The sequence below is a fragment of the Mastomys coucha genome, unplaced genomic scaffold (assembly GCF_008632895.1).
Source record: "Mastomys coucha isolate ucsf_1 unplaced genomic scaffold, UCSF_Mcou_1 pScaffold5, whole genome shotgun sequence".
NCBI lineage: Eukaryota > Metazoa > Chordata > Mammalia > Rodentia > Muridae > Mastomys > Mastomys coucha.
This window is the reverse complement of record NW_022196911.1, coordinates 62,880,658-62,894,372: the sequence shown is the minus strand read 5'-3', so window position 1 is coordinate 62,894,372 and position 13,715 is coordinate 62,880,658. Positions and strand designations below refer to the sequence as shown.

At 49.0% G+C, this 13,715-nt stretch overlaps 1 protein-coding gene across 9 annotated transcripts in view; it reads right to left on the bottom strand.

The window, feature by feature from the left end:
- Nucleotides 1–1,477: 1,477 nt before the first annotated feature.
- Gas7 (growth arrest specific 7) overlaps nt 1,478–13,715 on the bottom strand; it is a 245,644-nt gene continuing 233,406 nt past the window's right edge. For all 9 annotated transcript variants that reach the window (XM_031354285.1, XM_031354293.1, XM_031354286.1 and 6 more), the window contains 4 exons: nt 13,389–13,512; nt 9,282–9,361; nt 7,882–7,980; nt 1,478–7,278 (listed from right to left, as the gene is read on the bottom strand). In XM_031354285.1, the coding sequence (XP_031210145.1) occupies nt 7,165–7,278; nt 7,882–7,980; nt 9,282–9,361; nt 13,389–13,512 (417 nt within the window). In that variant the 3' untranslated portion in view covers nt 1,478–7,164. The remainder of the gene's footprint in view (nt 7,279–7,881; nt 7,981–9,281; nt 9,362–13,388; nt 13,513–13,715) is intronic.

Sequence of the window (13,715 nt, the reverse complement as noted above, 5' to 3'; positions counted from 1 at the left end):
CATGACCTGGAGGTTTGTTTGAAAACCTGCATAAACATCTTCTATCAGAGGGGAGCACGCATGCTCCTTAGCCAAACAAATTTGCAGAAGATGATGTATGGTGAGCCCATTTGTTAAGTCTGAGTTGGGCCAATAACCCTGCCCTGTGCCCCAAAGGAAGACCAATGTCTGTCCCTGGAGGAGAGAAGGCCACTTGTGTTACTCCTCTTGGTCGTGCCTGGACCAAGCAGCCTGTGCCTCCCCAGAGGCAAGCCCTGCCATGCCATCCTCAAGCAAAGCTCAGCTGTTTATGGGCTCAGAGCCCAGCCCTCACCACATTCCTCTGCCATCTCTTGCTCTGAGTCAAGGAGAAGGTGAGCCTTGATACCCCCCTGGCCTGGAGTCAGAGCTTCAAACAGTCTCTATTGGCAGGGGAGAAGGGAATGGAAACAGTGAGGATTCAGCTTGGTAAGGGCTCCCAAGTATAGCCACCCTTCCTGTGGGTAATGGCTGCCGGGCCCTCCTGCCTGGACCAGATTCTCGGTTAACTAAGAACTTTACCGGTTGCTGCAATCCGCTTCCACCTGCCAAGACCTTGGCCCTACCTCCAAAGAACACCCGGGTCCTGACTTATCTACCAAACCCACCTGTGCGAGCACCCTCTGCAGTGTTGGTACTAAAGAGTATAGATGCTTACATCTTCAGATAGTGCATCCCGGTAGACCCTTCCTGTCCCATCCTGCGGCCATTTCCCTGAGTGGATCCTCTTAGCTTTCTCCTCTGTTCCTGCCACACTGGCCTCAAACATTTAGCATGGCTTCCTCTTCGTCTAGACTTTTTTTTCACTGAGACGTGTCAGCCCACACCCTCACCCTCATCCGAATCCCCAGTCTGTTTGTGACTAATCTGTTGAGACCTTCTCCCCAGGGCCACGCCAATTACCCTGGTACACTCCCAGTCTTGCCGTCCTGGTCCCTCCACGATTCACGTTCTGCAGCTGCTCAGAGCCATGTCCATAGCTCTCTGGGCCTTTTCTCTCTGTTCCTGTTATCTAGAAAGCATCAACGCAGAGCTGCCTTTTCTGTTCACTGATGTAGTCCCTGTGCTCAGGGAGGAGAGTGGCATGAAATGCACACCCAGTAGTTGTTGAATTCATCAACGGATGAAAGAGTAAAGAGACAATGACAGCCACCCCAAAGGTAAAAGGGAAGCAGGAAGTCAGGGTGTGGGGTGCACAAGGCTGGGACCAGTAGCACTGTGTCCATCCGGACATCCATGTCCTGGTGTCTTTTGTCCTGCTAAGTCATCAGGACTGAACCCATTACTGGTGTGTAGAGCTCAGGAGGAATGTTGAGATCTCCCATAGGAAGGAAAAGTGGGTGTCCTTCTAGGAAAGAGGGTCCTATCGTCTCTGGAGAGTTTATTTTTCGTGGGATGAATCTAAGCATCTCAAGTGTACATGTAACTTGAAGAAGGAAAAAAAAAAGATGGCATTGAATTTCCTGAAAACACTTTATAACAGTGTAGGGGCAATTATACATAGCAAACTCCGTCAACATTTAAACTCTAATTTAAACATTTAATTCTTCAGAATTAATACACACAGATGCTATCATGGGGCGGGGGAGATGTGCAGCCTCCATTGGGATCTGAGTTTTGACAATGTTACTTACAACTTATATTACATCCATTTTATTTACTGGTCCAGGCAGCCGGAGCATGGAAAGATATACAGCGTGGAGTAAACACATTCAGCCTGGGTGAGGAGTTCTGGCAGGAGACACTGCTTTTCAACATTAAAAATGTATAAAGTATTTAGCAAAAGTTACAGAAAACAGACCAAACGAGCAAGTTTATTTTGTTAGAAAATTCCACTTTCATGGGGTTCGCTGATGTGCTCAGGTTGCAAGGGAATGTTTCTGGACATCTTTTTCCCAGGAAAGGGAAGATAGACAGAGTTGGGCCCTCACCCAGGTTGGCTGGTGTCCCTTGGAATGTTGGTGCCTGGGTCCAAGAACCTGTCTGTTGAGGAAGCTGCAGGAAGGGACAGGTGAGCACATAGAAGTCCTGACAGGATGTGACCTTAGGATGTGGGACAGACTGAGAAGCAGGGCAGGGCCAGTCTCAACTTTTCCTCTCTGTTTAGGTGCCATATGGTGGCTCTGGCCCTTCACACTCTACCAGCACAGCCCCATTAGAAATTCTCCTTTAAACACAAAGGGCCCACCCACATCCCTCATATCACCCAGAAAGAGTCTAAAGGACATCCACACCCCCCAACCCAACCTCCACAGTTCAGTCCCCAAGAGCTACACTCAGCACTAGATTATTATGGTAGGAGAGCCTTGATCTCAGGCCCCTGATGGAGCCTGCCCCTTGAGAAGTAGGTCCTTCACCTCAGACATGATTAACCAGCAAACCCCCCTCCATCTCAGGGTCACAGAAGCTTTGCCTCCTATCTCAAAACCCATGGGTTCTGACTCCCCGGATCTGGCTCTCACCTGAACCTAGGGACATTTCAGTCTACCCGGAGCTTCACAAGAGCCTTCTAGGTCCACCTTTCACTCAGCGGTATCTAGCCAAGACAGCTTAGAGGACAAGGTCCCAGAGAGCCCCACCCTCAGCCTAGCCTGACTTCTACTGAGCTTGGGCCTATCTCTGCCACTATCGGACAGGGGTAGGCTCAAGCTAGTCTCAGTCTGACTGCTGGCAAGTCAAACTACAATGGGCAAGAAGGACTTGATCAGCTGACCCTGTGTTTACAGCTGTCCTCACTCCTGGGACAGGCCCAGAAGCTACTGGCACGGATTTACAGTTTCTTCAGGGGTTCTGAGAGGAGCTAAGTACTTCTTTCAGCTTGTGACATGATTTAATTCCATTTGGGTTTACCTAGAAAAGTGCCCTTCTTGAGGATTTCTGGCCACAGCTGTGGAGATGACCCAGCTTGTAGATGACCACGCGCATAGGGTGCAAATAGGCAATGGCAAAGGGGAAAGACTCTGAGGAACTGAAAGCCCCAGAGGCCTTTTAGAACAAGCACCCTCAAATGGCAGATGGCAGAACAGATTCTGGGAAGGGTCAAGCTATACCCAAGGGCCAATGTTCAATAAATTACTGAGGTGACAGTCCCCTGAGGGAGAGGGTCTTCTTGTACTGAGAGATTTCGTGCTGCAGCACTGGAGAGTGACATTCTGTTGCTGCCCCTTCCTGCTTTCTTCATTGACCCAAAACTAGAATCACTAACTCACAGGTGGTGTCTAGGGAAGGATCCCCAGCAACATAGGAAGCAGTGGGTTGGAAGCAGTTACACAAACAAATGAGATTTGGGGCTATGACTTCCAGGGCATAAAAAACTCATTTTAATACTAAGGAAATCCTGGGGCCCATCCATATGGTAGAATACTACTCAGCGGGGAAAGGAGACCCTCTGCTGACACACATGACATCATGGCTGACCCAGAAGGTTGTATCAGTGTGACTCCACTTACATGGCACTGTAGAAAAAAAGGTAAGATTATAAGGACAGAACATTGAACTGGTTGCTAAGATCAGGGATGGGAAAAGGGGAATTGACATGGTGACATGTCAATTGGTTGTGGTTAAGAAGCTCAGTTTGTAGAACTGCATTTCTTGAAAGGGTGAGTTGTACTGTAGTTTAATCACACCTCAGTTACCTTGAAGAGGGAGGGGGAGAGATGCTTTTGTGGCATGGGAATAACTTTGGCAATGAGGGGGTCTCCAGGCTAAGCCATCAGGCAGCTGACCTGCTCCCCTACTTTGGATCTGCACAATGCCTTTCTTAGCTTCCTAGTAACAGCGGGTCGTCAGACTCCTATTTAAATTCTTCTTGTCAAGTCTACTCACAGATGGGAACAGACCCCCCCAAACAAGCCAAGGTCTTTTGACACCTTTTGAATTTTATGGCTTGTATTTCCATGAAGGGGCTTTGGCTGAGCCGAGATTCTCATGCACCCCTCTACTACCCTGATAATTGGCTGGATTTCACACAGGGGATACACACAAAACCCCTGTCACAGATTCGGATACTTTGCTTCAGCTATTAATCAACTGTTGCAGAGATCCTCCTAAGTCAACAGGGTCTTGAGTGGAGGTAGAAAGGCAGCCCCCACAGCAGAGACAGCCCAGGGCTTCCCTCCACATCCTTCAAATGGCCTATGCACTGTGGGACTGTTCTAAAGTACTAGGAAATAATGAAGGGTAACAAGTATCTCTTCCTGCAGGTTGCCATGGTAACTAACCCATTTTTTTGAACATCATTCATTTTAGAGTTTTTTTTTTTAAAAAAAAAAAATCAGGGTTTTGCAGACAAAGCTTAAGTGCATTGGTGCTGCTAGGTGGGGGCAGGTAGAAAGGGCTGTCGCTGCTCTCAAGTCTGAACAATGGATGACTGCCCACTCTTAATAAACCCAGCTAGATCTTCTCAGAACCCATGCAATGATGTGTTCACAAAAGCAAGTTGTCAGGACTGGGTGTAGCTAAGTGGTAAAGCACTGGCCTAGCCACGTGACTCTTGGTTGGGTCCCTAGCACTGCATAGGGACCAAGGACCACAACAGCAACTTGAACACCCAACTCAGTATGCGCTTTCAGGTTCTTGCACTTCCTCACCTTGATCTCATTGACTGGGTGCTGTGGAAGATTGCTAGACCCTTGACTCTATCATGATCATAGTTCTGAGTATCATTTCCTGGCACCCAGCTCCTCCATGTTCTTACCCTCCCTATTTGTTGTATAAGGAAACATACTGGAAACCAATTGAAGCCATTTCAGAAACTGAAGCTGTGTATGAACTGAGGGTTTGGTAGTAAGGAGACTCAAATCTCACCGCTGTGTCAAGATCTCTTAGCACAGTTAATACTTCAACAATCCTGGTGGGTGGAGTAGAAAACACATTGTTCCTTCTGTCCGGAAGAGTCAAAGCACACCTGTCTACTTGGGGGTGGATCGAGCTGAAGAGTGCCCTCCTAGACACAACGCTAGTTCCAGCACTCAGCACCCAGTTCCAAGCATTCACTGAGAAAATGGATGTGCAAATGAAAAGATGAATGTGAACCAACACACAGGCAGAATCACTGAGAACTCAAATGCACATGAACCAGCATATAGCTGGTACCACTGAAAACTCAATGGGCAGAGTATGAGAGAGAGAGAGAGAGAGAGAGAGAGAGAGAGAGAGAGAGAGAGAGAGAGAGAGAGAGAGAGCGCCAAGTCTATCTCAGGAAGAGGCAAGGAGTTTGCACAGGGCATTTGAGGGCTTCCTCGCATGACAGAGCTGTAGCCTGCCTTCAGATGAGAGATTACAGATTGCTTGTCTCTAACAAAACTCTTCATGAGTGAACAATGGAAGGAAGGGGATATAAGAAGGGAAAGGTATATGTGGATAGATTAAAAGGAATAAAAAAGAGAATGTCCTCAGACAGAATAGTCTCATATCCATCAGCCAACTGGGGTTATGCTGGAGGATGTGACATCTCAGGGGACTCTGAACCTTTTGGATTGGGGGCAGGGTGAGAGAACAAAGTTATGATCTACATTGTGATACCCAAACCCCCTGTGTATGATGAGTTGGAACTTGACCATCAATCACAAATTATGTTGCTAGGCCACAAAGCAAATTACCACTAGCACCTTTTTTTTTTTTTTTAAATAAGGAAACCAAGACATAATGTCCTAATATCAGAGGCTGGTGTCATGGTCCATGCTGAGCACAGGTTGGTGAAATGTCCTCATGGTGGCCTTTATGGTTGAGATGTTTCAGTAAGAAAAGTGACAGTGCTTAGTTTGCTTTAGTGTATTAGGCATCTTGACAACAACCAGGAGAGATGGCTCTGTGGATGGGTTGCCAAAAGGTCCAAGATTAGTAAGCTATCTGTGATGTGCATTGTGAGACCAAAAGATGTGAATGGTGCTCAGAGGATTCTGCCCTTTGAAAAGATAGACAGGCCAAATACAAAGTCATCGGTGGGAAAGATGAGGAAAAATGCACCCCCCCCAATACAAGTTCCCAGCTAGAATTCTGCACACACACCACCACCACCCCACCTGCTCACTTTGTGTGACTCCCCAAAGTTCCTTCGCTTCCTGGGTGGAACCATGAGAATCTGCACCACTGACCGATGGTAGTAAAGGGGACAGCAGTTCCTACTCCATTGTGCATATCCATAGCTGGAGCCACTCTATAGAGAATAAACAAACCGGACCCTGACTGCTGTCGCACATGGCCTGTAGTCAGCATGGGGGAGTGCTGGTCAAGGCTGTCATAGTGTTGAGGGGTGGGGGCATGTGTCAAACAAGACTTTGTGAGACTCCACCCCCAAAGCCTTTGAACATGCACACGGCTGTCTGTCTGAAGACTTTGGAAAACATCCTCTATTGAGTCTGGAAAGGGCTGTCAGGGCGAGGTAGGGAGTTTCCTCCTTGAGAGAGAGGGAGGTTGGGGAAAGGGTAGATTGGGACTTAGTGGTAGACTTTACAGCCAATGCCTGATCTGAATCCGAAATTCAGATCTGGAATGCCAGACGTGGAAGTCGAGACTGATGGGGACCATGATCTGGTTGTGCCAACTGAGGTAGTTCCATTCTGACCTCTCCAGATGTGGGTTGGGAAGAAACACCACCCCCTCTTGTGGGGGATGAAGAAAACAGATGTGGGCTCCCAGAATGCAAAGGGTGGGGAGTTGGAAGGACTGAAAAAGGTTGTGGGTGTGGGCTGTGAACGTTACTTTCCCTCCTGCCCTTGATTTTCTGATCCTGACATTGTTTGGAGACAGAGTCACCACCCCCTCTTCCTCTACCATAGTCCTGGCGATGACAGTCCGGCTAGAGGACAGGCCTTGGATACCAGGGGCACAGGTGTGTGATGGCCACCCCTGTGGACCTCAGCAGGGACCCCGGGGTTCCAGCCTCAGTTGGTTCTCAGAGTGACAGGCACAGCATGGGAGTTGGAGGGGAGGCTTCAGTCTTCCAGGTGAAGTCAAGGCTGTGGGTTCATCATTATGGCCTGGGAATATTGGGGAGCCCCTGGCTGGGCCCTCCTTCTGGAATCACTGGCTCCTTCCCTCCTCCTCAGTGGATAGGTTAGCAGGTAATAGGGCAGATATAGCCCCTTCTCCATGGGACCCCCAACCCCTCTCCTCAGCAGGACCCCCAGGACCATACAGTCACTTCTAGATCTCCATGTCCACTGGGCGGATGTTGCCTGTCTTGTGCTCTCTGACCCATAGCTCTCTGTCTTTGGCTGGGTCCACTTTTCGCAGCAGTTGGTCCACAGGCTCGACTGTCTGCAAGGGGACACAGAGGGAGGGTCACTGTCAGAGGTGGCGGCTGAACTGGGATGTCTCCTGTGTGTCCCATGCTGCTGCAGTTGGAGAACCACCTCAGAGCACCCTTTCTAGAAGGTTCCAGGGCTCCATGGAGGTGGGATGAGAGGAAGAATGTGCAGAGTGCTGTGAGAGGCAGAGCTAGTCTGCAGACCCCAGGTCTGGAGAAGAGGGCAGGCTGTCCTACAGATGACCCCTTCCTCCATCTGTCTCCTATGGGCAGATAGAACTGCCCTCAGGCACCCAGCCTCACTTTAGAAGTTGTACATTTGGTTTGTCTTCTAAAGCAAATTCACGCAGGAGACAAATGTATGTATTTAGTTATTTTAACCATTGCAGAGCAGGATGAAACGTATAACTGGGGAAACTGAGGCAGGAAGCTCACATGTTCAAGGCCTAGCCACATTCAGTCTAAAACCAAACCAAGCCAATGCAGCTTTTTTTTCCCCCTGTCCTTAGTTGTAGCCCCGAGGAGAATGTGCCCTAGGAATGGATCATATGGACCCCTGGGATAATCATGCTAAGGCTGTCCAGCTAGCCTCAGTGCCAAGGTAGGGAACTCACGCTTTGGTTGAACATGTCCGTCTCATGCCGCAGCTGTGTGTACTGGCATAGATGTTGTCGGATCATCTCCACCCTCTCCACCTCCAGCCGCTCCAGCTCCTGCCGAGGAAGAAAAGACCAGAGGCCCCTGAGCACATCCCTAACAGGGGGACCTCCCCAAGCAGGTGTCAGACTGCCGTGTATCCTATACACAAGGCTCTTGATATGGATCCCCAGCCCATCTGGCTCTCTAGGCTCTGAAGGATCCAGTCCCTAGGGTGAAGATGAAGGTCATGGGCATGGCCTTGCCACAAGCAGAGTATCTGACGATCTCCACTAGGACGCAGAGAGGTTCAATGATTGTCCCCATTAGCCCAAAGTGTCATGCAGCTATAGGAAGAGCAGCATTTAAGCTGGACCTGTGTTGGAATAACAGGATGTGTGTTGGAGCTTTCAGCCTCTCAAGCACTCTGGCTTCTACACGTGCCTAGTGCTGAGGGGTAATGAAGACCTGGGCAGAGAGCAAAGCAGGCTGGAGATGTGGCAGCCACTGTCAAGGGGAGTAGGAGAGAGGGTTTGTCTTTGGTTTCTAGCTGGTTCCGTGACTTTGGGGGATTAAAGCTGCTGTTCTGTGGGTAACTAGGTCACTGCCAGGTGATTAACCTGAAAGGGAGGTAAAGAAGGGGGCTTAATTAGAAGATTAACAGAGGAGAGGAAAACCAGGGCACTGGCCCTGAAGGAGGCAGCTAATCTTCCTAGGTGGGCTAGCACCTGGAGAAGGTAGCTGATTAGGGGGCAGGCAGGCGGCCTTGGACACTAGGATGGTAAGGTAAACGACAGGCGTGATGCTGTCCCCTTCTCACACCTGGTCCAAGTACCTACTGTCCTGCTCAGGCGTGTTCTGGCCTACAAGGAGAGATGGCGGATCTTTAATAAAGAACATGCGGGCTCTGCTTACATGGTCTTCCATTATAGCCTCTCTGCAGCTCCCCAGCTGCCCCACTCAGGTGTCTAATAAGGACCCCTTCATCAAAAATCCAAGGGTGTGTGTGTGTGTTGGGGATAGACTGTCAGCTTTCCACTGCTTCTCTGTTTATCCCAGTAGGGCCATGGTTCTGAAATGAGGAATTCCCTGGTGGACCCTGACCTCTCAGTACACAGAGAACAGAGTTAAGACCTGACCTTTGCTGACTTCATAGAGCAAGGCAAGTTAGCACAGTGACCTGAATTTATTAACATGTACAGATTGAGGGCTGGACCCCAATGCTGGGAAGGCTCTAATGACCATCTCTGCTGTTACCCTACCCCATCCTTCCATGACCACTGCCCCCTGCCCGGGGCTGCTTGTGTGTTAGCTTCTGCCCAGGGCTGCTTGTGTGTTAGCCTCTTCACCCCATGCACACATATCTCTGATCACTCACCAGTGTGGTCGTCACCATCTCTTCAAACCACTTGGACTGGGCCTGGTTGTAGAGGTCCACACAGCGCATGAGATCATCGCCTGGGAAAAGCCAACAGCAACCATCATGCCCAGTTACCTGCCATCCTGTCTCCACCATGGCTGCCCTCTTCTGTCTGTGCCCACGGTTATGGCTGTTCCTCTCACGGTGGTCGTTGCAAAGTCAGGGTATGAAGGGGGGAAGAAAAGAAGGAAGTAGATGAAAGAGGCAAGCCACAGGAGACAAGCCTCAGTGTGCCTATCTGAACTCTATCGAAGGCTCCAAGAATGCAGGCAGGGTGTTTCTCATCAAGAGACTACACAGGACTCTGGGCATCATAATGTACAGGGCTTTGGGAGCCTGAGGCATTAGGACTGTAAATTCAAGGCCAGCCTGGGTAACTTAGGGATGTAGCTAAGTGGTAAGAATGTCTGCCTGGTATATGCAAGACCCAGGTAGACTATCCAGTGTACACACACACACACACACACACACACACACACACACACACACACACCAGTGATAGGGATAGAAATGGGACAGCATTCTGAATCCCAATACAACAGCCTGGTGGTCACGAGTCATTCACTGTGCAGTACTGGAACAAAGCCAAGCACTAGAGCAGGGGCAGACAAGTGGGAGCCTTGGGAAACTGAGTCAGGCTGAACCAGAGGAAAGTGTTCACGCAGCATTCCGTTTATAATATCAATCTGAACACATGACCACTATGGATCCATGGCTAATGTACTGCTTCCTGTAATGACATGTGTATCTTAAATGCTTTTTTTTTTGTTTGTTTGTTTTGTTTGTTTGTTTTTTTGTATTTTTGAGACAGGGTTTCTCTGTGTAGCCCTGGCTGTCCTGGAACTCACTCTGTAGACCAGGCTGGCCTCGAACTCAGAAATCCGCCTGCCTCTGCCTCCCAAGTGCTGGGATTAAAGGCGTGCGCCACCACCACCTGGCTCTCAAACGTTTTTGAAATTAGAACAAAAATGAACTATAGGGTAACTATAAGATAGTATTAGTAAGGATGCTGGCACCTAGAGCCTTGCTATATAAAATACAATTGGCATATCGATGGCATCAAGTGGCCCTGGGAACTGGTGGCAACTGAAGGACTTCAGGATGTGCCCTGAACCTGCTGAACCAGAAGCCAACTGTCCCCACACCTGTGGAGAGGAATGTGTCAGAGGTGCCGACATCCAACCGTGCTGCCCTGGCGAGAATGGGGCACCACGGTCTCTGCTTGTGTTGGGAGAAGCTTATGCGCCAACCCCCAAAGCCAAGTGACTCAGTCTAATCCATCTACAGGATATTCTAGGAATTCTCAGAATTGAATTTAGTCATTTAAACAGATTCAGAGTCACTCCTTTGACATAACTCTTACTCATGCGCCTTATGGTGGCAAATTGGGGGAAAACAGGGAGACTCGTCTGTGTAACTCCAGACCACCTCAGAATTCTCACGCCCCTCCCTCACAGCTGTATCATGACTCCTGCGCCTCGGGGGACAGCCGTGCTATGTGTTTTCTTCATTTCATCCCTGCCCAAGGCCAATGAGCACTGCTTTGGTTCTAGGAGCATTAATCAGAGGGAAGAGTATAAGTGCATCTCTATCCCCATATCTCCACTGACCTCACCTGCTCCAGGATGAAGCCAGCATGCTACCCTGTGAACATACTCTGTGAGGCTCCTGGTACCCTATATGTCCATCCTAATTTTGAGAACATGTTTCAGGAATGTCTGCTGCACCTGAAAGTGGTGTGGGGAAAGGGTGCTTCTTTTCCAGGACAGCCTGAGAAGTGGAGACTGTAACTTTTCACAAAGTGTCCGTGGAGAGAGTGGATTCTGGAGCCAGAATGCCAGGGCTGCCAGCCTAGATCCACCTATAAGCTGCATGACTTTGGGTATGTCAACTGATCTGCCCTTGCTTCAGTTTCTTCTTCCGACAGGTGTGACAGTTGTAGCTTTAAAAAGTCATCATGAGGTCATGTGTGCAAAGTGCTTGGAACGGAGAGAGAGACTGGACAGACAGCAAGAGACTCCTCGGGGTGCGGATGGTGACTTGAAGTGAGAGCCCTGGAGGATCCAGGCAGCCTTCCTCTCAGTAGCATTGTGAGAGGCGAGGGAGGAGTAGAAAAGGAACAGGAGGAAGAGACATCAGCACTTCCTTTCAGATGGAGGCCTCTCCAAGTCCGTCCTCCCCAAACCCTGATATGGCAGAGAGAACAAGGCCACTGTACAGAGGACCCTCAGCACCTCAGCAGAAACCAGGCAAGTTTCACACACACACACACACACACACACACACGCACCCCTTTCTATTTTCTTCAAATAACAAAAGTAAAAGACAAATGATAACCATAGGAAAATACTTGCAATTCAGATGACCAGGGGTGAATCTCCCTAACGCCTACCCGAGCTGTGAATCAGTCACTAAGAATGAGACACAGCATTCAACAAGAAAATCGGGAAGAATTGGAACTCCTCAGCTCACAGGAGAGGGGAGGTAAAAAAAAAAAAAAAAGACCCATGGGTGTATTTTCAGGATGCTCAACCCTCTTACAGAGAAGTACAAAGTAATAGCAAAAACTATCATTAATTTTTCACCAGCACACCAGCGATTTCAAGTTTGACAACAGGCAATGCTGATAAGCATTCGAGGAAGAGGTATTCATAGGTATGAGTCGTGGAGCCCTCTCTGGAAAGCAATTTGGAAATATCTGTCAAAAATGAATCAAACCTTCTGACCCAGCATCTTCCTTCTCTCCATAGGAGGATCTGGTCTTACATATGCAGAGACTTACAATTCCAATAACAAACTCAGTATCTCTGGTCCCAAGCAAACAGTCTGAAACAATTGCAAGGGTCCTACAATCTGCTAGAGGAATGATGAAGGAAGTCTGCATACAATCGTTGGGGCTGCGGTTACAGCCCAGTAGGGATGCACGTGCCTCCTAGGTGTAAGGTCCTGCATTCCCTCACCAGCACCACCATAAAATACAGCAATAAAAATAAAAGTGTCTGATGTGCATGAATGGATGTATAAAGCAGTTTAGACGGAATGAGATGGGGACCGTTTCTAAGACACATTAATCGGAAAAGAAGCTTGAAGATAGAGTATCATATGATCTCGTTTATATGAATTCAGAAAATTGCTTGGGGATTGTTTCTAGTGGATAGCACTGCATGCTCTTGTGCATGGATGAAACCGCTTGCCATACGCTGTTGCTGCTGTATTGTATTACTGTTTTGTAATTTAATGAATTAATTTGAATACACGTCTTCCTTATTAGGGGCCCCTTCCAACTTACAATAAAAACGTGAGGACTTTATGAAAATGTTTCTGGACCCAGGATGAGTTATTATGTATCCAATGTTTGTCAACTTATTTCTATCCCACTTCCCATGTCCTAGGGTGGTGATCCTGTTCTAGGATGACACAGATCGCAGCAGGTTCATCAGAAATGAAAGGGGAGGATATCTAAAGATCTCCCAACCCTCACTGCACAACACAAGTCTTAAATCCGGAGGCTGATGTGCTGACCTTGTGTGCCCAAGACTTGGCATCTTTGAGAAAGTTGTTATATTTCTGGTCTCTAAGGGCCCTTTTCTTTCCCCCTTGTGTATCAGCTACTTGTTACCACTAGGTGGCAGCAGAAACCTGCTCACTGGCGCAATGTGGACAAATTCTAAAATATGGATGCTTTTAAAACCAATGCTGGCCCCTGTACTCCGGGCAGGAGCTCACTTCCATGGTATAACTAACTCCCTGGGGAAGTGAAGCATCTTGAATGGGAGGGCTTGGGGTTGCACTCTTCAAGCAGGGACAGGGCCCTGAGCTCTTGGTGCCTGAAGCAATCTGTCAATCTCTGAACCTAGATCCAGGGTTTGGGAAATTCCGAAGACCGTGGCAGGAAGCCCCCAGTGTGGTCTTGAAGTAGCTTGCCTGCTCCCTGTCTCTTGAGGTCCCTGGACATGGTGCAGGGAGGAGACACGAGGTGCATTTTAAGGGGGAAGTTGGGAAGGACCATTCCACCAGAAAGCTATCCCTTCCCCTGAGCTGGTGTCATCGGGACAATGGGCTCACCGGCCTGAGTGGACTTCCTCCGTGCCTTCTTGATGTCCTCCTCAGTCTTGTTGCTCAACTTGATCTCCAGCTGCTGGGTCTTCATCTCCAGGTCTTTCTGCCTTTCTGTGAGGGCTTTGCGGGCCTGGAGTGGGGAAGAGTCCAGCCCAGAGAAGCTGTTCATAAAGCTGTAGCCAGGCTTCAGGGGCCAGCCACCCACCTACCTGATCTCAACTCCCCTGCTTGTGTGGATGATGGCACACTGGTATTGATGATGACACTCGGCGTGGAGGGGCTAGAGGGCTGGCACCTGACATGGAGTAGCTAGAGGGCTGGCACCTGGCGTGG